Genomic DNA, 22,287 nt, shown 5'->3' with positions numbered 1-22,287 from the left:
AATTTTGGGATCCACCTTAGTGCTGGTGCTGGATCCACAGCTCCTTGGTCATGCCGGGGTGGCTGAGTTCAGGGCAGTTTGTTCTCAGTGTGAGCAGGTGGAGAAGCAGATTGGGACAGGGCTTGAGTAGGGCACCAAAACCCAGGTGTGAGCAGAGGAGTCAGCTGTGATTGCACCCAGCCTCACTCACTTTGTGATATGCATGTGGACAAAACATCCCTGGCCTACAGCATTTGTCCTGCTCATGGACTGAGTTCCTTTCCGAAGGAAAGTTCAGCTCTGCTGGGGCTGCATGGTCTGAAGAGGAAGGAATGGGGTCACGGTGGGGGGATGTCCATGGGGGATGGGTGAAGGAGGAGATGCGTGTGACCCACAGTATCCCCACAAGGACAGACCCTGAGCTGGAGAGAGAAGGGAGGTGATGGTCACCAAAGACCCCCAGGGTGGTCAAGGGACAGAAGCAGCTTCCCTATTAGGAGAAGCTGAGAGCTACGACTTTAGCATGGAAGAGAGGAAGCAAAGGGCTGGGGGCACACATTGCCTTTCCAGTTTGGAGTGGCAGTGGGACCACGAGGGGAACGTAGAGCTGATGTTTTCCTCCTCATTCACTCAATCCTGGGGCTGATCAGGTAGACAGCACTGCGTATGGTACCAGCTCAGATCACTCTGACTACTTCACTGGAGTGGGGGCAGCCCAGGGACCTGCGTGGACATGGAGAAGGGCAGAAGGTGGACACAGGGCTGCTCTTGCGGAAGGACTTGGGCTGCTCTCCCAGGGAATGAGGGGCTGCTGCCTTGGGGGGCGTGGGGATGCTGTTTTGAGGGATATGGGGATGCTGCTCACAAAGATATGGGGACAACGTCCTGTGGGATGAAGGGATACTTCTCTGAAGGGTATGGGGATAACGTCCTGGGGGATGAAGGGTTGATGTTTTGGATGACATGGGGCTTCTGCCCCACGGAACCCACATCCTGAGCCCCAAGGGCTGCGGTGCGGCGTTCCGCAGGGGGTTTCGGGATCGCTGCCGCAGGGCTGTTGGGCTGCAGCCCTGATGTTCCTGCAGCCCTCGGAGGAGCCCGCAGGAATCGCCCCCTGCTCTGGTCTCGCTTGTCCCTTTAAGAAAGTTGAAGCCTGGAAGTTCACCAAAGTTGAGAAAGTTTTTCGTGGAAAAGGAGGAAGAAAAAAAAAAAAGGCAAAAAAACCAAAAACAAAAACCCCAAAGGCGCAACATAAAAAACCCCCCAAACCCACCAGTACAAACACCAAACCCAGCCCCACATCCCCTCACCCCCCCGCGGGGGCGGGGCGGGCCGGGCCGGGATTGGCGGCGGGCGGCCCGGGGGCGGCTCCGGGCGGGTGGGGCGGGGGCGGGCGGGTCCCGGCCCCGCTGCTCCGTGCGCGGCGGCGGCGGCACCGGGAGCGGCACCGGGAGCGGCAGAGCCCCGCAGCTGCGGCTCGTTGCGCTCCGCTCCGCCCGGTTCTTAACGGCGGAGCCGACCCCCCCCTCCCGGGACACCGCATGTGAGCTGGGAGGGCAGCCCCGCACCGCGCACCGGCACCGCACGGCACCCGCTCCCCGCTCGGAGCTGCTGTTGCACTCCCCTTCACACACCTTCCCCCCCCGGCCCCCCACCATGAGTAACCTCAATAAGGACACCGAGCACACCAACGGCGGAGGAAACGTCGAGGAGGAGGTGGGAGCTCGTGGAACGCGTTAGGAAACACGTTTTGGAGCTTGGAGAGCCCGGTGTCGGGGCTGGAGTGCCGGCTTTGGGGTCCCGGCAGCAGGAACCTCGAGCACCGAGGACCCTGGGTCCAGGGAACCGGTGGCATTGGGGCTCTGGAGTGCCGGGAACCCGGGGCATGAGGGCTTGGGAGTCCTAAGAGTGGGGATGTGGAGCGCTGAGGACCTGAGTGTTCCAGCGTCTTGAGAGCTGCAGTGCTGGAGACTTGTGATGTTGAGGCTCTGGGGCTGTGGGAGCGATGACCCCAGGCACTGGGAGCTGGGACTTTAGGGGCTCCAGAGCTCTGTCAGTGGGGACCCAAAGCACCGGAGACTCAGGGCAGTGAGGTTCAGGAGCACTGGGGACTTGGGGCCTTGGGGTTTGGAGCTTGCAGGAGCAGTGACCTGGGATACCCTGGCTTCAGAGCACAGGGGATCAGGAGTGCAAGGGCTGTGGCACTGGAGACCCGAAGTGAGTGGGGTTGGGAGGCTGATGTGTCTTTGGGCTGCAGAGCTGAGGTCCAGCTGTAAGAGCTGGAGGGCTTGGATGTCAGGGATCCAGGGCTGCAGTACGGTGTGCATTGGGGTTATCTAAGGCTGGGAGTCTCTGACTGCTGGCTGCAGTGTGGTGAGCGCTGGGTGGTCCTGTAGTCTTGTGGGTCAAGGACCTTGTTCCCCTGAGGTTGGAGTGACCAGGCTCTGACATCCAGATGCCAATATAGGTGATACGGGCGAACTGTAATGATGGCAACTGTACCAGCAACCTCGGTGGGGCCGGTGGGGCTGGGAGCTGCCCTAGCAGCTATCCCCATCTCTTGGATGGTCATCATGAGACAGACCCCATGATGGGAGGGCTCCCGAGTGTCCCTGTGCTGCTGCCTGTGGAACCATCCCATGCCCCTTGGTGGGGTGGTGGTGGTGCAGCAGGGTCACCTGCCCTCCTCCATCTTGGAGGAGAATACAGTGTTTTGCTGCAGTCCTCTGCATCTGGCCCAGGGGAGCAGGAGATGCTCAGCCCCCTCCCCTTGCCCTCCTCCAGCGCGCCGTGCGCTCACGCCGCCGCAACATGGCGCCCAGGCTGGCTGCCTGCCGCCCACCGGGGCCATACAGTCCCTGTGCTCCAGCTGCACTGGGGTCAGCATGCCCTCTGTCCTGGGGACCTGTCTAATGGGGTGGAAGGGATGGGCAGGTGTTGGCTGCGGGGTTCCTTCTGCTGTGCTGAGTGAAGCTGGGGTGACGCGATGTCACACCGCTGGGAATGTGTCCCACCTCAGTGGGTGGCACTGGGGGAACGGTGGGTGCTGGGGGCCACATGCTGTGTTCTGGGGGCAGGGGTGCTCAGCAGTGGGGGTTCCATGGGCTGTGTGTGCAGAGAGCTTGCTGCTGTGAGCTCCAGTTATCCGCTGGCCTGCAGTAGTGCTGCGCCCTTCTGGGGCTTGGGCTGTTTAGAGAGAGCGTCTTCTCCAGCATGATGCTCATTACTTGGAACATGGGGCTCAGGGAGCGGGGATGGTTGAGTGACAGAGGTGTCCCCTGCTCTGCACTGCACACAGATTGGCTCAGCTTAACTTCTTAGATGTTCTGCACAGTGGTGGCTGGGGATGCTTGGAGGTGATGCTGGGACTGGTGTGGTGTCCCCATCCTGGCACTGGTTGGGGTTCTGTGGTGACCCTCTGCAGGACCCTTCACAGGGCTGTTTTACAGAGCTAAGCAGGAGCTGTGCTTCTCTGCTGAGGATCCTGATGGTGGCATGGAGACTGGGAATAACCTCATGTTCAGGGGACTCTGCCATGCTGTAGCCAACCCAAATTCAAGCTCTCACCCAGAGCTCCCATTGCTGGGTGTCAGTTCAGTCCCCGTGAGCAGTAATTACGTTTAATTACTGAGCTGAACCGCTCAACCCCAATATAAGCAGAAAGGGTGTGCTGGGATGTCTTCCCAAGCTGTACAGAGAATAGCACCAGATCCTGGAGCTGTAAAGACCTCTTCTGTTTTTCACCCCCCCCCCCCCTCTCCGTGAGCCTACTTTGCTGCTTCCCAGAAGGGCACCATGTGCCCCAGATATGGCCATCCAAAGCTCCCAAATTGAGCCTTTCCCTTTATCTAATCTTCAAGCCCCCACATCTCACAGCCCCTTCCTGCCCGGTGACATGCTGAGCACAGGAATGCCTCTTACTCCTCTCTGGGTCGCTAATGGGAATGTTAAACAAACAAGGCTGACTGTCAGCCCCTGCTGTTCCTCACTAGACACCTCCCCAAAGCTGATCCCTCCCCACTTCTGCTATCTTCTGTTTAGTTTTCCAGGCAGCCGCCGATCTGTGTGACAGCACCCATCCCAAGGGGCACTGCTGGGTGCTCTGCACCCTCCTTGCTTTCTACAGCAGCCCAAGAAGCTTGCTTGCTTGCCACGCACCTTGTGGGTCTGTCCTGTTGATGCAGAGGTGTTGTTTCTGCTCTGGTTGGGATTTGGAAGCCTGATGTTAAACCTTCCTCCCCCAGAAGGACACTGGAAAGGTCCTGGGAACTGCTATGTTCCCAGGCTTCCTCTATCAATGGGCTGCTCTTACCAGGGGGGAGGGTTGTTGCAGTCTGTCTCCTGGTGGCCCTGTAAATATGCCCTATGGAATGGCTTTCTTCTTCCTTGCTTGTTCAAATCTACGTTTCTTAGACTCAAATCTGCGCTGCTTTGAGTATTGATACCCCAGCTGGTCTCCGTGACGTGAGAACTGTTCTTCCTTCTTGCCTGCTGGTCTAGTAAACAAGACCTGGGTTTGGAAGCAAGTTTCTCTCCTTGGCTACCCACAGGAGCTGTAGAACAGAGATTTCCATAATGGAGAATGGTTTTAAGTGGTGCATAGGTCTGAAGGCCCCAAATCTAAGGCTTCCTTGCCAAGATGGGTGAAATAGAAAGGATGCTACTAGAGCATCTGGAATGAAGCTCTAAGAGCTCCCGGTGTTGGAATTGGCATTGCATGAAGCCAAGCGTAACTCTTTGCATCAGGTAGAGAAGACTTTGAAAGCAAGAAGATATTTTGGGGATTGTAGGTCTTTAAGTCATGAAGATTGAGCAGTGGGATCATGGAGCTTCTGCATGTCCTGGCTCCGAGTGCCCAGAATAAAGGCTTCAGCTCAAAGCCTTCCCAGGGCATGAGTGTGCTCACCACCTTCTCTATAGGAGTGCTGTGCCCTAACTGGGAGCAAGGAGCCTTTTCCTGTCTGGGTATTGACCTCTGCCGTGTGCCCTGTAGGAACAGATGTTGTCACTGCGGTAGAACACAGAGACAGGGTGTAGGTGTGAGACTTTTGCTTGCCTTTGTGGGTCAAAGCTGTTGTTCTGGAGCTTGGTTCCCCATGCTCCCCTTGGGGGATGATGGGCTTACATCTGCCCTGCCCCTGTCCTCTGGGCTGTATTGTGTGCATGGGAAGAGTGCCATATGGTGCAGAGGAGGATCAGGGCTTGGTGCTGCTTAGAGTTGGTGTTTAGGGTCTGTTTTTGTGTAGCACTTTGTTGTAGTTCTGGCTTGCCTGGAACTGGTCTAATGCAATGGTGGTTCAATCTTGTGGTTGCTTGGCATCCTACCAGTGTCCCTAAAGGTATAATTGGAAGTGATGCTCATAACTGGTGCTACAGCACAGAGCTGCTGTGAACTTTCAGCTTGCTGTCACTTAGCTTGTGACCTTGGATGCAGATGAGGACCCAAAAGGGTGGCATACCTGGAGAGGGTCCTGCATCCAGACCCGCATCCTATGCTCAGGGCAGAATTGGTAGGTTGGAACTCATCTCCCGCCAGAACAACTGCTGTGGAGCTGCCCCACTAGGATAAAAGCTACCAAAGCTTCCTCTGCCCCAACCATGTCCTATTCTTGCATGCTGCCTTGTTGTGCCAGGGCTTATCGGTGACCATGTGCTTCCTGCTGCTTCAGGCAGCTGTTGGTACCTCTCCCCCCTTCCCCCTTTGCTCAAGCTTCTTCCTGCTCTGACCACAGGAGTGAGAGCCCTGTAGCCCATCTGGAGTAGCCTCATGGGGTTTTCAGCTCTGGCAGTGGCGTTCCTGAGCCTTTCCCTCTTTGCAGCCACATTTTGCACGCTTGGCTCCCCGCCTTTCACATCCATGCCTTATAAGTCCCGGCTCCCGGGGCTGTCTGCAGCCTTGCTGCATTCCAGCAGCCTCGTGTCAAGTGGCTGCGTCCCGAGAGCTCCAATCTTTGGGGCGCTGCATACACAGGCAGAGTGCTGATAGGATGTGATTCTGTACTGTGAGGGCTACAGGGTGGCAGGACCCTTTGGGGACAGGTAGTGGACCTGGCTGTCTGCAGCAGGGGCTGCATTTGGGACCTGATTGACTTTGTGGGGTCTCAGCTTTGTGAGAGCAGGGAGGTAGGAAATGGATGTCAAAGCTGCGTCCTACAGAAGGGGAGGCTGTGCCTTTCTCACTTGTGGGAGGATTCGGAGCCATCTCTTGACGAAAGCCTGGAGACCTCCCAGAGTAGCCTTGCAGGAGATGTGTGCTTGTGCCTTTGCATTTTTGACATAACTTGACCCTTGCTGGGCTGCAGGGCAGTATCTGCTTGCTCTTAAGACTCCCCTTCAAGCTTATTTGAAGCAAACATGGCCGGGAGATGTGGACCTGTAGTTTTGATTCTGAGAACCTGGCTGTGCTCATACCAGATATCTCTTCTGGGGCAAGCAGCAGTGTAAGAAAGGATTTAGAGCCACTGCGGATCTCAGCACTAATGGCTTCATCCTTGTCCGTCTCTGCTCCTGTGTGGGAAGCTATGCTGGGATCCTCCCTCTTCAAGCGATGGCCTAGATGGTCCTGTCTGCCCTGGCACAAATCCTGTTTTCCATGGCTCTCCTCCATCTCTGCTGGGTGTTTGCATCAGGGACATCCCCAGAGGGGGCTGGGACAGGGAGGGGAATATATAAGTCATCTATATAACCTTTTTTCTTTCTTTTTTTTTGTCCTTTGGCTTTTCTAGCTGCCTCTGTGGGGAAGCTGAATGTTTAAGCGGATCTGGTGCTGGGTGGAAGGGAATGAAAGTGGGGCAAGTTGATGAAGGTGAAAGGGTGTGTGAGTTGGTTCTGGTGGCCTCTCAAGGGTTTAAGGTTCTTGGAGAGCCCCGTTGACGTTAACCCACTGGAAGATGCTTTCCCAAATCCCTGTTTCTCTCCTGTAATTGCTCTTTTTGGATGTAGGAGGTTGGCCCAAGGTCCCACCTCCTCTCCTAACAAGTTTTTTGAATCAGGACCTTCCTTAGTCTGTCTGGTGATCCTTGGGCGCATATTGTTTGGAGATCCTTACTGGTGGCACTGGGGATTGCCTGGGCTTTCTTGGGGTGATGCGCATCCTTGCCAGCTGCTGTGGGTTGACTGGAATCCCCATTTCTAGATCAGTGTGTTGTGACAAACTGTACCTGGAGGCCAGGGAAAGCTTTTAAGCTTTGGAGTCGTGTCTCCTGATCCTGTCCAGCATTAGGGGCTTGTTCCCTCTGACAAAGAGCTTTCATGGGCACCTGCATTGCTCTGTTCAGGCTGTTGTAAGGGCCTTGGATAGCTGACTTGCTCCCTCCCCAAGCAACTGCGTGTCTTCCATTCTGTCATGCCTGTCGCAAGGACTTACTGAGCTGCACATCACGGGACCATTTAGAGACCCAACAGGGATGCAGATTTCTATCTGCTCGGAAGAAACATCCATTTCTGGGGTCTGAGCGCACTCAAATCCTGAAATATTGAAAAGGGATGGTGCTTTCACGTGGCTCAGGCACATGTGCCATTGCACTCCATGCAGCATTTCCCTGCAAGAAATGGCTGTGTGTCTTCTGGGAATGCGCGGCAGCTGCTCCATATAGCCCATGCTGAAGCCTGAAGTTATCAAGGTGATGTTGGCTTCTGGCTGCCACTGCTCGCTCTGCTTGGGCATGAGATGGTTCTGGAGCGATGCACTGTAGCATGAAATGAGGTGCTGGGCATGGTGGGGAGAACATGGGGAGAGAATAAGGATGCCACAACAGAAACATTTGTGCTTCTTCTCACTTGAGTGGGAAAAGAGATTTAATGAGGTGTCAGGTGCAACCCGCTTCTTCTAAGGAAGGGGAGATGGCCAAGCAAGGCTAAAGTGTGGGTTCAAAATGCGTATGCCATGGAAGTGTGATAGGGATGTGGGCTGGAAGTGGGCCAGGAGATGGGTTCCGTGCTCTTGGTCCTGGTGTGTGTCCTTTCTAAATGTATCTGGCGTGGTTTGGTGCCAGTGGGTATTTGGGTGTTGGTGCTGTCCTTCCATACTTGCAGTGTTCCATAGGCAGGTTTGGGGTTAGTTCAGAGGAAGGCATGCCCAGGTGACTTGAAAGCAAGGAACAAATATTTCCATCTTGTTCCTATAGCCTTTTTTCCCCATCTTCTCATGCTTCCTACTCCTGGTCAAGCTGAACTCATTTTCTTCCGGTCCTTTTCAATGACTGGTGTCTCGGTTGCCTCTATAGCACATAACTTCCTATTCTAGCTCTATGCTGACTTACAAGAAATCTTGGCAGCTTCATCATGCTGCTTCCTATAGAAGTAGGCTGGCAGCCAGCATCTCCCAGTGCAGCTCAGCAGTGTTCTTTTAGCCTTTAGCACTGGTTTGCATTTCTGGCTATTTGTGTGCATTCTTCCACTACCTGTTGAAGTTGTCTTCTGGTGCTACGTTTGTGCTTCTGCAAAGGCATTTAGTTTTGTTGTATGACTTCTGTGGCTTGGAAGAGCAGTTGCATCCTTGGACTTGGTTTGGTGTGGTTTGAGAGTGACTTATGAAGGATGTGATGTGTGTTGGGGAAGGAGCTGGGATGGATAATAAGTCATCCTTGTGGTGATGATCTGGGGGTTCTGAAGTCAAAGATACTTGTGTAGTTATGAGACTCTGAAAGCTGAGGGCTATCTTCTGATTTAGTGGCTGAACTGAGGTACCAGGATGGGCTATGGATAAGTGATCAAGCACTTCATATCTCTAGAGGGAGTTAGAGAGATAGCTGAGGTTGCCTCTTCTGGAGCTGTGATGTGTCAAACTTCCCTTTAGAGCTTTGATAGCATATGGTCATCTAGCAGACTTCAAGTCTTTGGCATCATGGTCTATTAAAAGACCTAGGGCTGCCCTATTCAACCCAAGCCCTTCTCCTAGAGCCTGAATCTTTTCTGAAGTTCTAAATCCCACTGTGGGAAGGAGAAAAGGCCTGACTGCATCTTAACCAGGGCAACACTCCTTTAACACAAGGAAATGTTAGTGCCTGCAAGGCCACCATTGGTTCAGGATGTCCTAATCCCTATTGCACCTTGCTTCTGGACTGTGCTGTACTCCCACCACAGTACTAAGTGTCTCCTTTCAGTAGACCTCATTGACCTCTTTCCTAGGTACGGACACTGTTTGTCAGTGGCCTTCCTGTGGACATCAAACCCAGAGAGCTCTACCTACTCTTCCGACCATTCAAGGTAAGAAAGTCTTTGTGTTTTGTCTCTAGTGGGAAGGATGCTCTCTTGTGGCAAAGCTCTCTGATGGAGGGAAGCAAGAATGAAGTGAGGAGTTAAGCCTTCTGTTAAAGCTCTGGGGACCCTGGGAGGTCTGGTCCTAATGTCCTGGAAGTCTTTCTGCAGTATACAGCATGTGTTGAGAGGAGGTTGATTTTGAGTGTTTAGGTAAACTTCATGTAGCTGGACTAGGAGACATGTTGTACTGATTAAATAATGTGATGCACATAAGTCAACCTGCTTTTTCTAGTTGTGGTGCAGGAAGAGGGCATGGGTGGATCATCAAAATGAGCTTCTTCCCAGGAGCCCTTGAGTACCCTGCTCAAGTGGGGAACACATCTTTTAACAGCTTGGCAAAGAGCTGGATTTCTTCCCAGGGAGGCAGAATAGACCAGTTGAGATGAGATGCCTTCTCTGCTTTGTGGCTGTCTTTTCTTTAGGTGGGAAAGAGAAAACTGGCACCCTTGGAGATGGGTTAATAGATCTCCCTCTGCTGCAAAGCCTGTCTTGTGTTGTAGGGTTTGGTGCTGCAGGAGCTCCTGGAGCTGTTGCATCATGGCCAAGTTTTAGCTTGGCCCCTTCAGGAACCTGATGCTGTCTTGCTTTCTTCCCTTCTCTAGGGTTATGAAGGGTCACTGATCAAACTTACATCAAAGCAGGTACCTTTTTTTTTTTTTCCTCTAGTACTTGGGTATTTCTCCCTCTCGCTCAATGGGAAGAGTGGACAGATGCCATTTCACTGTGTTCAGCATCATGTAGTCACCGGGGTTCAGCTCATTGCCCCTGTCCTGGTGGCTGGAAACTCTCAGTATGTGCTGGATGTCTCCTTGTTGCCTGTAACTGTCTGGGGCTATGGGGGCTGAATGAGGACAGGTGCTTCAGCCCTGCACCAGAGTCCCCTAGTCTGAATCTAGCAGCAGATCTCCTTGTGGGTGAGGGGCACCGTTGCCAGAGGCTACCAGGGTGCAAAGTGCCTGCTATGTAGGATTGACAAAATTCTGGTGTACTGGGAGGGGACAGAGCAGGAGTTAACAATCCAAGGCCCTTTAAGCTCTGCTTGAAGGTTCAGTGCAACTTTGACCTCTTCTGCTTGCTGTAAGCTATCTGGGACAGAAAGGGTGGCAGGTTGGGTAGTGGATCTGGAAGGTATTTCCAAAGTGAAATCAGTGTTGTTTCTTGTAGCCGGTTGGTTTTGTGACGTTTGACAGCCGGGCTGGTGCTGAAGCAGCAAAGAATGCCTTAAATGTGAGTATTGGAGGAACTGGGGGCCATACATGGTGATGTCACTTGGTTTGGAGCATGAGCAATGCTTGGCTTGTCCCTAGCATAGGAAGAGCCAAGGAGTCCCAGCTGTACCCTCAAACATGGATGGTAGTCAGCTAGTCATGTAATTTCCCAACAGCCATGCAGGAGAGCTGGCTGTATGTAAGGGTGCCATAAGTCTGGGCAGGTCCTTGTCCTGGGCTCTGCACATAATGAGCAAAGCAGTGCCCCTCAACATGGAAGCAGTGGGTCCTAGGCCAGCTAAATGGGGAAACACAAGCATGAGGTGACACCCTGGGTATGTGACTGCAGGGTGATGGCCCTTGTTCCCCTGTTTGGCTTTGCTATGTGAATAGCTGTAGGCAGTGCTAGGAAAGGAAGCCTCTCTGAGAGAGTCCTTTGCTTTCTTCTGTCACAGGGCATCCGCTTTGACCCAGAGAACCCTCAGACCTTGCGGTTAGAGTTTGCTAAAGCCAACACCAAGATGGCCAAGAGCAAGCTGATGGCCACGCCAAACCCCACCAATATCCACCCTGCCCTGGGCGCACACTTCATTGCACGGGACCCCTGTGAGTATGCTGGGACTCAGCTTGAGGGCCAGACTGGGAGGTATCTGGTGGGGTGCAGAGCAGAGATGTTCTACCTTAAACCTCAGAGTTTTAGCTTGGGGTGGAAAATGCAGACCCTGTCCCTGAAAGCAGGCTGTTGCTTCAGCTCTGAGCTTGCTGTACCCTTGTCTCCTTGTCTAGATGACCTGACTGGAGCGGCTCTAATCCCGGCGTCCCCAGAAGCATGGGCTCCCTACCCACTGTACACCACGGAGCTCACCCCTGCCATCCCCCATGCCGCCTTCACGTACCCAGCAGCTGCTGCTGCGGCTGCTGCGCTTCACGCTCAGGTGAGTCTCTCCCTGCAACCCCTGCCAAGAGCTGCACTCTCTCCTTCCCCTGGTACTTCCTCCCTCGGGTCTCCACTCGGCTGGTTCTCCCCCATGCTCTGCACCTTGCTCCTGGGCAGAGCTCTTCCCACTGCTCCAGGCCTTGAGTGGGCTGCAAGGCAGGTGGTGGAGCTGCTGGGTATGGAATAAATGGGTGACATGAGTGTAGTTGGGACTCTGCTGCTCCCCCACCCTGCAGGCCCAGCTTGCCTCTTGGGCTGGGGGAAGAGGAGGGTTGAGATGAGTGCTCAGCTTTTGGCATTGGTTCCCATTGCCAGAGAAGCTTCTTTTGTGCCTGCAGGGAGGATATGCTACGTGCCAGCAAGTATAACTATGAAACATCCTCCTTGAAGCAAAGGTGTTGGACCCCATGGTGCAGCACAGCCACTTGCTATAGGCTATGGGGGTGCTGGTGGTGCATCCCACTGCCTGCTGTCCCAGGGGCTGTGCTTCCTGACAGCTGGAGGTGTAGGGATACCTCTACTCATGCTAGGAGTTCTAGTACTTAAAAGCATGATTTTCTTCTGAAGCCGCAAGCCCCTGCTGAGCATAACTACCCCTGAGATGACAGAAATGCAAAAAGAAAGCTGAAGTACAGGTTATGTCTGAATTCCATGTGAAGGTGCTTGTTTTGGAACACTTGTGTAGGAGAACATACCCTGCTTGATGTCACCAGGGGCTCGGCCTGTTTCAGTCTCTGCTCCCATAGTAGTGCTGGGGGGCCAGGGCAGTGGGGCTCTGGGCTTTGTTCCCAGAGCATCAGGACTTAACTGCTGCCCCACTGAGCAGGGTGTTTGGTTCTTCTCTTTCCTGCTTAGCCTGGGAGGAAGAAGAACAATGTCCCATCACCTTACCCACTTGGCTAACAGTTGATTTGTCCCTTCAGCCTATTCTTGCTCCTGCAAGTGTTTTGACTGTAGCTTAATGGCTTCAAGCCAAGCTTGTGTCCAAATGCAGTGTGAAGGAGATGCGAGCTTCTAGTCTGCACAGACTTGTTCTCTGCTGCTTTTGTCCCACTGGTGACATCGCATTGGGCTGATGCTCCTGCAGGGTAGACAGGAGGCATGTGGGGCTCAGGACAGGATCAGGCACTGGCCTGGTCTTCTAGGTAGGCTGATAGGCTGATCCTTCACTGGGCTGCTTCCAGTTTGAGAGTTGTGTGTATTGACGTTCTCCAGGAGTTAGTGATGGTGCCCACAGCTACAGGAGCATCTGACTGTGCAGGAGATCGGATATCTGTCCTTCCCTTATGTAGGGTGGTGGAGCCATGGGCTGTTGCTGCCCCTAGTAGTAAGAGCCAGGAATGCCCTCTCCATCCTGGCTGGGACGACTGAGGAGTGTGGAACCACTGTGGTTCTACACTCAAAGTGACTGTACTGGGACCCAGAGTAGCAGGGGCAGGCACCGGAACTTTATGGTGTGTAGGGTGGGAAAAAGAAAAACTTCTCTCCCAGGATAAAAGGAAGCCTTCAGTCAGATTCTCTCCATCTGGGTTTTTAGTTTAAGCCCTCCAGCTGGCAAGCTGCTTGTGCTGGACAGGCAGCTTAACTCTCAGAGGACCTGGAGCCTGGAGAGAGACTCCAGGGAAATCCTGGGAGGACATGGGATACCCTGCCCAAGAAGGTCCCTAATGGATGATGCTCCCATAAGTTCTGGGGAGTTAGTGTGGCCCTTCTGAGCTGTGGCCATGCTGAAGATGGGTGGCTGGGCAGTTACAGCTGCTCCTTGCTGTACTGTGCTTGAGTTGGCAGTGATTTCACAGGGAGACATTCTGGTGCAGCGTGCATTACCAATAAAGTTTTATGGGGTTAAACATTACTCAGGATGGCAGTTCTGTTCTGCCTGATCTCTAGGCTGGAGGCCTTTTCCTCGCAGAGCTGAGGCAGGGTGGAGTTAAGGCAGTACGAGGTGACTTTTGCTCTCAAACTGGGCTAAAAGCTGTAACCTTGGTTTTGGTGTGCTGAGCCCTTGTTCTCACTGGTATGGCTTGGTGGTGTGGTGGACATGTGGGCTGTTCTTCAGGACAGCAGCCGCTCCTCCTCCTGGGATTGCTCTTGGCTGGAGGATGTTCACAGGGATGGCTGGGGCAGCGCTATGAGCCATCTGCCCTGCAGGGAGCGTGTAGTTGGAGGTGGTAGCTGAACAGAGAGCTTGGTGCAAAAGCTTGAAACTTGAAGCACTCATCCTCTCACAGCTCTGTGCTCGAGCCAGGTAGAAAGTAGGTGAGTAGGTGTCTGCCATGCTGGATGGCTGGCAAGAGATGGCAGGAGGCTGCCCTGGCCTTGGCTCAGGTGCCAGGAGGTCTCGGTGAGCTGCTGGCAGAAAAGGATGACTGCTGTTCTGGCACTGCTGAGCCACTGTGCCACCGAGGTTGGGACCCTCCAGGCACCAGGCTGCCATAGGTGTGACTGTGGTATGAGCCTGCACTGCTAGAAGCCTCTCTGTATGGGGATTCCACTGACTTTAAGACTGTCCCATGTGCCTTCCCTCCCTCCCACCTTCTCTCAAATCCCTCCTTTGATGTCCCTAGTGAACTCCAGCCATGATGCCAGCGCAGGCTAGCCCTGAAGCTCAGAGCTGTCCCTGGAGATGGGACACCCTAGTGATGCCTTATTGCAGCTAGTGGAGTGGCTGTGCTACAGCTCCATTCCTAGAAGTGTTAAGCATGATGGCAGCCCCGTCTGGAAAGACTGGTAAGGTAACCATCTCTCCTCCAAGGTGCACCATGGGATTTGCAAGCTTCTGCCCATCTCTGTAGCCCATATTTCCTTGCCCACCCAGTGCATGGGCCTCACGCTACCCACCCACCAGAGCCTGGAGAATGAGATACCAGGCCTTCTTTCTAACCCACATTTCCAACTTGGCAGCACATGACATGGCGCACACAGCATGGCACCATCTTACATCAACTCCTCCCAGCTGAGCCAGGCTTGGCCAGGTCCTGCTGGCGGGAGGGGAGCAGCCTGGTTGAGCTGGGGCAGGGATGGCCCTGCCACTTGGTGTGACAGAAACCTGGTTTCTCCCCATCCACAACCCTTCAAGGGTGTCCAGAAATACACCTTGACCTCACTCCTAGCACACTATGGGGGAAGTGAGTGATGTGATAGTGATAGCACACAACTAAATTCTACCGGGCACGTTTAGACAACAGCACTTGGCGGTCACTTTATTCCAGAATTGCATATCGGGACAGACCATGCCCTTAGTCATGGGTCTGAACTCACCTCTTTCTCTCTAGTTACTGGAAATGGAGCAAGTTCCTATCTGGAGCTTGTCTACTCTTTGCAGCCTGAAACCGCAGGCAGGACACAGCTCTTGTGAGCTGTACTGAAGGGCATCTGACTGGGGATGGAAGGTTTCCTGTAGGAAACCAGGAGTTTGGGAAGAGGGAATGTGGAAGAATGGTTGCGTGTTCAGCTCTAAGTGAAGCAATTGAGGCTGGGATCACTTCTCCTTGTAGTGTGGGTAGTGATGCTGGGGCGAGAGGTCATCAAAGATGGGGGCCTGGGTCTGCCTTTTTCCTTGGAAGACTCTGGGGTGCACAGATGTGTGAGTTTGGAAGAGAGGGAATTGGTACAAAGACGGAAACAAGGATAACAGCTTGTCTTGATCTCTTTAGACCTTCATGAGATGTTTCAACTAGCATCTGTGTGATCAAGTTGGGCTGTGTTGTGTCTCTGCTGTGAAACCGTGTGTTCTGGAGCATCTCTAAGCCAGGCTTCGGGTGTGCAGTAGGAGACAGTGGGGTTCCTATCATACTATCAGTGCACCTCTGTAAAGAGATGCTTTCAAGGTGTCTCTGCACCTGAGGGCTGCACTTTCTTTGGCAGCTGGGATAGAGGAATGGATGAAACTGGTGGTAGTCACTACATGGTGCGTGTAGGAGACCAGGCTGAGTAGCCAGGACCCAGAAGGCTGTGACTGATGCTCCCAAGGCAGGGAGCAGATCATAGAAGGAAAGCTTCCAGCTGCCCATCTGGGTGGGTTGGCTGCCCAAGGTGCTCTCAGAGCCTTCAGACTGTTGCCAGCAGTAGAAACATGGTTTGAGGGCTTTGCTGGGGATGGTGAGGGTAGGATTCTGAATCTGGGATCAGCCCAAGGGAGTAGAATCAAGCTCTGCTGCATGGCAAAGGCTGGCAGGACCCAAAGGCTTCTCAACACCTATCTGAGGCAGAGCCCATCGATGGAAGGGGAGGTCAGTGCTCTGCTTAATCTCTAACCTTTCCTTCTGGTGAGCTGCCTGAGCTTCCTTGAGACAAGCTGGGTGTCATGTGTTGTAGTGCTGGACATAAGGCTGGTGCTGATAGCTGTGACCTGCTGCTGGCCTTAAATGACTGGGAGCACAGGGTGTGCTCAGATGCACGTTCCTCCTCAAGAACCTGCCTCCTGTTGGGATGGGATCAGCTGGGTGCTGCTAATGGGCAGTTTTGAAGCAGTGGACACCCCAATGACCTGTAGGACCATGAGGATCCTACCTCTGTGTAGCACTGAGTTTTGGCACAGCCTTGGGATCCTTATCTGCAAGATCTTCTGTATTTCACATTGTGGTGGCTGACAGACCTCCCTGAGGTGGGAGTCTGGAAGCAGCAGATGTGTGTTGTTGTAACTTGTTCCTGTTCCCTGGGGCTGTCACACAGGGCTCACCAAGATGATTTTTTCAGGGCATATGTCCTTAGAAGTGTGAAGCATTCTCAAAGACTTCTATGGCTGTGGTGTTTACCTAAGCTCCAGTGGCATAGTGCTAGCACAGGCTGACTAAGTTCAGGCTCTCCACAAGTTCTCGTTAGCAGAAAACAGTAGATATGAGATGCTCTCTGCTTCTTGGGGAGCACCCATTCTCCCAGCATCACTGGATGAGTGACCTGGACCAAGATGCCATCAACAGTGACTCCCCAGCTTGCAAGCTGAGGCCTGCGAGCTGAGCATCTCCATGAGCTGCCTTGAAGCCGAACAGTTCAAGGCACTGGATGCTTCCTGAAGCTCCCCTTCTATGAAATGAGAGTGGATCCTATCTTCTTCTGCATGCTTATGGCATAGGATGTGCTGCTCTCTTGCTGGCTAGGGAGTGTTTGCTTCAACTCAACTGAGATTTCCTTGGTGCTGGGCTGCTTAGGTCTTGCACGTTGTGTTAGGGTTTGCCTGCTTATCACCTCAGCTCAGGGCCATGCAAGCAGGAGGTGTGAGTGAGGTGCCTACTGTTGGAACTGGGTACACGTATCTGTGGTGGTGTCTTCCTGTCTGACCTATCCTGTGGGCCGTGCTGCCATCAGCTGTTTCCAGCTCTGGAATGTGCTGCTGGGGTCCTACCAGCCCCCAGAAACACAGGGAAGGGCTGCTTTGTCCTGTTATGTGTAGGGAGGGCTTTCTGGCAGCAGGGAGGTGGCAGGAGCTCCATACAGAAGGCAAGCAACAGAAATGCTAGTTGACATGGGACTCCTTTCCAGCTGTGAGTTAATACAGCTCTAGAAGCAATGATGTGTCTTTCAGTAAAAGCCTCTCTTGCTCTGCTTACCCATTCCAGTGTTGGATGGCCCCATCCACTCTTTCTCAGCTCCCGTCCATGATGGTTGTATTGGCTGACCTGCTGCCTTGTGGTCCTCTAGAGAAAGCCCTACAGATCCTCCTGCTTAGCTGCTCTCCTTCCAGGCAGCTCTGAGAGCCATCTGCTCCCAGTGCCTGGGAAAAGCAAGGCATTTTGAGGGATGTGAAGATAATAATAGAAAACAGAGCCTTGACAATGCCAGTTACTTAAAGAGCGTGTTTTCTTGGCTAGATGATTCCATTCTTCAGAAGGAGAATGGGATTTCTGTTGGCAAACAGAGGTGCTAGAAGCTCTGGAGCACACATCTGGGGCAGAAGGTGGCTCAGACCCTGTGAGAAGGAGAGAAGAGCCTGCAGGTCCGGGGACATGGCTGGAGGCTGGGCTGGATGCACGTGCCCTGCTGCCTTGCCTGCTCACGCCAAGGGCCGAGTGCGTGGGATGGCGGCTGCTGCTGGGTTAAGTGCGTGGCCTTGTGAAGGAAGGGGGAGTTTCCTGTTGCTGTAGGGCAGGAGGAAACTGCTTCCAGCTGTCAAGGGGAGGGGTGCTGGATGGGGAGATGTGGTGATGTGGCTGTGCTGAGCAAGCACCTCCCAGCTGTAGGGTTTGGATAGCTGGGATCCGGCAGCTCTGCGTAGCTGATGGCAGGGCTCTTCCTGTGGGAAGCATCACAAGAAAGATCTCAGCCCTCCAGTTCTACCTTGGGGTTGTTCGGTTTGTGGCTTCTCAGGTCTTGTCCTGGAGGCAGGAGGATGCAGCTGTCACAGGCAGCTGTGTTTTCTGGGAGGTGTGACCTTGGTGTCCCTTCCAGCTCCTGGCAGGAGGCTGCTGTCTCAAGGTCCTGGCACTTGCTATCTGTTTTCATTATGAAGACTGGCCTTTCTGCCAAGTGACAGAGCTCTCCTTCTTCCAGGGGCAAAGGAAGTAGGATTAGAACAGGGATGTGTCTAGCTTGGAGTATAGTGCTGAGGCTATCACTGGCTCTGGATAAATGAGCTTTCAGCTCTGTTTCCCCTGAACACCTGTGGATGTCCTTTGGAGGTCTTATGCAGGACTACAGGATTGCTGGGTGACTTTGCAGCAGGACTATTACTGCATGTGTGACCCAGTGTGCTACAGAGCAGTGTGCAAGTTGCTTAGAGAACAGCCACCCATCGTTCCCTGGCATTGCCAGCTGCTATCTCAACCCAGAGTGGCCTTCTTGGTGGCTTACATTTGAAGGGACCTTAAGGAGCATCTAGTTCCAGCACTCTCCCACCACTGCTGTGGGCTGTTTCCCCTCAGCCCAGGCTGCCTAGGGCACCTCCAAGGATAGGACACACACAGCTCTGGGAAGCATTGCCAGCACATCACTGCCTCTGGATTAACAATTTCTTCCTCACATCTCACCTCAGTATCCTCTCTGTTAGTTTAAAGTCTTTCCCCCTTGTCCTATCTATCACTACCTGCCTGTGTACGAAGTTGCTTTCCCTCCTGCTTACAGTCTCCCTATAAATACTGGCAGGCCGCACTGAGGTCTCCCTGCAGCCTTCTCTTCTCCAGGCTGAACACCCCCAGCTCCTCAGCCCGTCTCCATACAGAGGTGCTGCAGCCCTCGGAGCATCTCCGTGCCCTCCTCTGGCCCCGCTCCAGCAGCTCCACACCCTTCCTGTGCTGGGACCCCAGGTCTGGACGCAGTACTGCAGGTGGGGCATCATGAGGGCAGAGCAGAGGGGGCAGTCCCCTTCCTGCCCTTTACCAGCCCTCTGTTGGTGCAGCACAGGATGCCACTGGACCTTCCAGCACACTGCTGTCTCGTGTGTGGCTTTTCATCTACCAGAACTGCTAAGTCCTTCTCTGCAGTGCTGCTCTCAGGGAGTTCTGTCTGTCCTCATATCTGGGCTTGCTCCAACCCAAGTGCAGCACCCTGTGTTTGGCTTTATTGAACCTCATTGGGTTCATCTGATCCCACTCTGTGAGCCCACGCAGGTCCCTCTGGCTGGCATCCCTCCCTTCTGTTGTACCAGCTGCAGCACTCAGCTCAGTGCCATCAGCAGGCTGGTGAGGGTGCACTCAATGCCATCATATGTGTCATTGATGAAGATGTTGAACAGCACCAGACCTGAGATGGACCACTTGGCGGCACCACTCGTCACTAACTGGCTGCAACCATCCAACCTATTCCTTATCCACTGAATGGGCCAGCCATGAAACCTGTCTCTCTCTAACTTAGAAATAAGGATGTGGGGCAGGACCATGCCAAATGCCATGTACAAGTCCAGATAGATGACATCAGTTGCCTTTTCTTTGTCCACCAATGATGTCTTGCTGTCACAACAAGCCACCATATAGGTCAGACTTGACCTGCCCCTGGTGAAGACATGCTGGCTGTGTGGGATCACCTATTCTGCTTGCACGTACCTTAATGTTTCTTCCAGAAGGATTTGTTCCTTGATCTTCCCAGGCACAGAGGTGAAGCTCACTGGCATGTAGCTCCCCAGATCGTTCTTATAACTAGGAATGATTCCCCTTTTCAATGGGGACTTCACTTGACAGCAGTATTTTCTCAGATATGATGGAGAGCAGCCTGTCATGTCTACTGTCTGCTTACAGCCTGTGGCAAGGCCAGATGTTGATCATTGGTGACATGACAATACTGTGTGGCCACCTACGAGTTGGATGAACCATGAAGCTTCTGCTACCAAAGCATCCGTCTTAGCAGCTGTGGCTCTCTCTTCACTCCAAAGAGGCTTGCACTCAAGAAAACCTTGCTCACAGTCCCTGGACAGTGCTTGCTTTGGTTACTGTACCAATACCTACTTGTTGGTTCCTTCCTTGTTGCACAGCAGCCCTGGGTGGTAGACCTGCTTGCTGGTTTGTAACTCTGCTGCTTGTCTCTGCAGCATGATTTGCCCAGAACCTCTTCTGATGGCTGGGTTAGTTTTTTAGAAAGCATTATTGGGTCTTTTTTGTGTTGAAGGAGGTAGGTTTTACTTGAGTGAAGTGGAAGAGTTCTGGTTTAAGTGTGTGAGCTTGTGACATCTTCTTTGTTGGCCAAGGGTAGACTTGTCACCATGTAGCAGTGATGGCTGCCTGGTGTGAGCCTCCTCTGCCCTGCCTGAGCCTTAATGGGGGGAAAACTGTAAATATGGGATGTTTGGGAGAACATGAGTGTGGCTGGGGTAGCAGTCCCTCTTTCTGCACACCTCCAAAGTGACGTGCTTCACACACAGCTTGGATGGTGTTGCTCAATGTATGGTAGTGAGTTGGGTCTGAATTTGGATGCTGTCTGCTGGTTATGGAACATACTTGGGATATTGAGACAAGCCCTGGGATGGGAAGCTGGCTCCCTTCAAGTGTGTGGGATCTTTCTGCCTTCCTTAAGGGAGAACCTGCCCAGGTCCTAGTGCCTGGTGACCCTCAGTCTGTACGTTCATGAGCCACCAGTGCAGGGCTGGGTGGTGCCAGCACTTAGGGCACTACTTCAGGGTACATCCTGGTGCCTCCTTTCCAGTACTGGAGCCATCTCTGTTCATAGGTGGCTTAAAGGAGCTGGGCTCTAGTTAAATAATCCTGGATCACGGACCTCTGGCGTGGCTTTCTTTTTTTCCAGATGCGCTGGTACCCTCCTTCTGAAGCTACCCAGCAAGGATGGAAGTCTCGTCAGTTTTGTTAGTTTGTTAGTAAGTAACTAATTACTCCTGGAGCCTTGTCTTATCTGTCCTTGGGCTCCCTGAGCTCCTGCGGGGGTGAAGGATGGGAGCCGTTACCCACCCCGTACACCCCATGTAGGATAAGGTTGGCTTTGGCTGATGGGCAGTGGGGTCACATCCACCCTGGTGGATGCAGGGAGAGCAGGGTGAGCTGCAGATCCTACCAGCTCTTCTCACCGTCCTCTTTCCCGCAGCGTCTCTCCTGGGCTCGTGTTCCTCCTCTCTGCCTCTCCGTGGAGGGACATGCCAGGGATGATGGCTCCCACCTCTCGCTTTGGTTTGCGGCCAGCGGACAAAGTGCCCGGCCCCGGCGCATCCCCTCTTCTGGACTGTGAAGCTGCCGCATGCCACCTCCATCCCTCCATCCATCTGTCCATGCTGAGCTTCACCATCCGTCCGCGCCGACACCCAGTGGGGGCTCGGTCCTGGGCTCGGCTGAAGGAAATGAAAGGCAAATCGGGTTTTGCATGTTTTCTGGCATGAATTAAAACACTTAACTTGTGTATGTGTGAGTGTAAGTTTGTTTGTTCTAGCGTTTGTGTAACCGTTAGCAACAGGTCCTACGGACTGATCCATCGAGGTTTTCATCTTGCGTCGGTGAAGACTTGGCTCTGAGAAATACGCACTGTCCTCGCCTCACCCCTTCCCCACCTCTGCCCTCCCCCTTCCCAGTACAACCAGAAGAATCTGAAAAATGTTTTTTCTTTCTTTCCCCCCCCCCCCCCCCCTTTCCTCCAAGTACGATGCACTGGGTTTCTGTTTCTATCCATCCTCTGGTTTAAGATCAGGGTTATTATATTTCTTTTTTCAGACTTCTATATATAGAAAGGCTGCAAGCTATCTAACCTCTTTTTTGTTGTTGTTTTTTTGGTTTTTTTTTTTTGTTGTTGTTTTCTTCTTTTTCCACATCCTTCTGATTGGAGAGCATCCAGTCCTGCCAAATAATCAGCCATCCTTATGGGAATACCGAACAAAAAGAGAAAAAAAAAAGTATGAGTATTTTTGTACCATGTGTAATAAGGAAATATTTATGCATCATAAAGAATTTCTTGTGTGTTTGTGTGCAATTAATTATTATTATTATTATTATTATTATTAAAAGAGAAATTGTAATCCTGTAAGATAAGTTAATGTTTAGTTAAAAGCTTGAAAAGAGAAGGGTTGTCTTCTGTACTAATGATTCAGTCAGGCATCGTAAATGAGAAATTGTGCAATTTTTGTTTTAGCATCTTATTGCTTGGTATTGAAGTGCTTTAAGTATTATATGACCATGGCTGTCTTCGCTTGTATTAAAAGATTTGAGAATAAGTTGCTCTATACTTGCTGATCCTATGAGAATGTGAAACTGGATAATATATGAAATGCAACAAAAGGAAAAAAATATATATACCCGGAGGCTGCTGTGACTCTTTCTGATGCTGTGTGCTGTGTTCTTGTGGGGCTGGGGGTAGGATGGGTCACCCCCCTGAGGAGGATGTGGGGCTTTTTGCCAGGAAGGCTCTCTGCTTTTTGCCCCCCTCCCCCGGGCTTGGGGTGGCCTCACGTCTGTGCCAGCGCTGTTCTTTGTGCAGCAGAGATGTCCATAGAAGGCAAAACATGCTGGAGCTGTGCTGTGGCCCAGCTCTTTCGTGGCT

At 52.9% G+C, this 22,287-nt stretch overlaps 1 protein-coding gene across 1 annotated transcript; it reads left to right on the top strand.

The window, feature by feature from the left end:
- The first annotated feature begins 1,393 nt into the window (after positions 1-1,393).
- RBPMS2 (RNA binding protein, mRNA processing factor 2) lies at positions 1,394-22,064 on the top strand. Its single transcript, XM_015872339.2, has 8 exons — positions 1,394-1,695; positions 9,109-9,186; positions 9,843-9,881; positions 10,405-10,467; positions 10,904-11,054; positions 11,235-11,383; positions 20,554-20,623; positions 20,848-22,064. The coding sequence occupies exons 1-7, from the start codon at positions 1,636-1,638 to the stop codon at positions 20,614-20,616; spliced, it is 603 nt and encodes a 200-aa protein (XP_015727825.1). The 5' UTR covers positions 1,394-1,635; the 3' UTR covers positions 20,617-20,623; positions 20,848-22,064.
- Positions 22,065-22,287: the final 223 nt, after the last annotated feature.

This window comes from Coturnix japonica, chromosome 10 (assembly GCF_001577835.2).
Source record: "Coturnix japonica isolate 7356 chromosome 10, Coturnix japonica 2.1, whole genome shotgun sequence".
NCBI lineage: Eukaryota > Metazoa > Chordata > Aves > Galliformes > Phasianidae > Coturnix > Coturnix japonica.
This window is presented reverse-complemented; position numbering and strand designations above follow the sequence as displayed.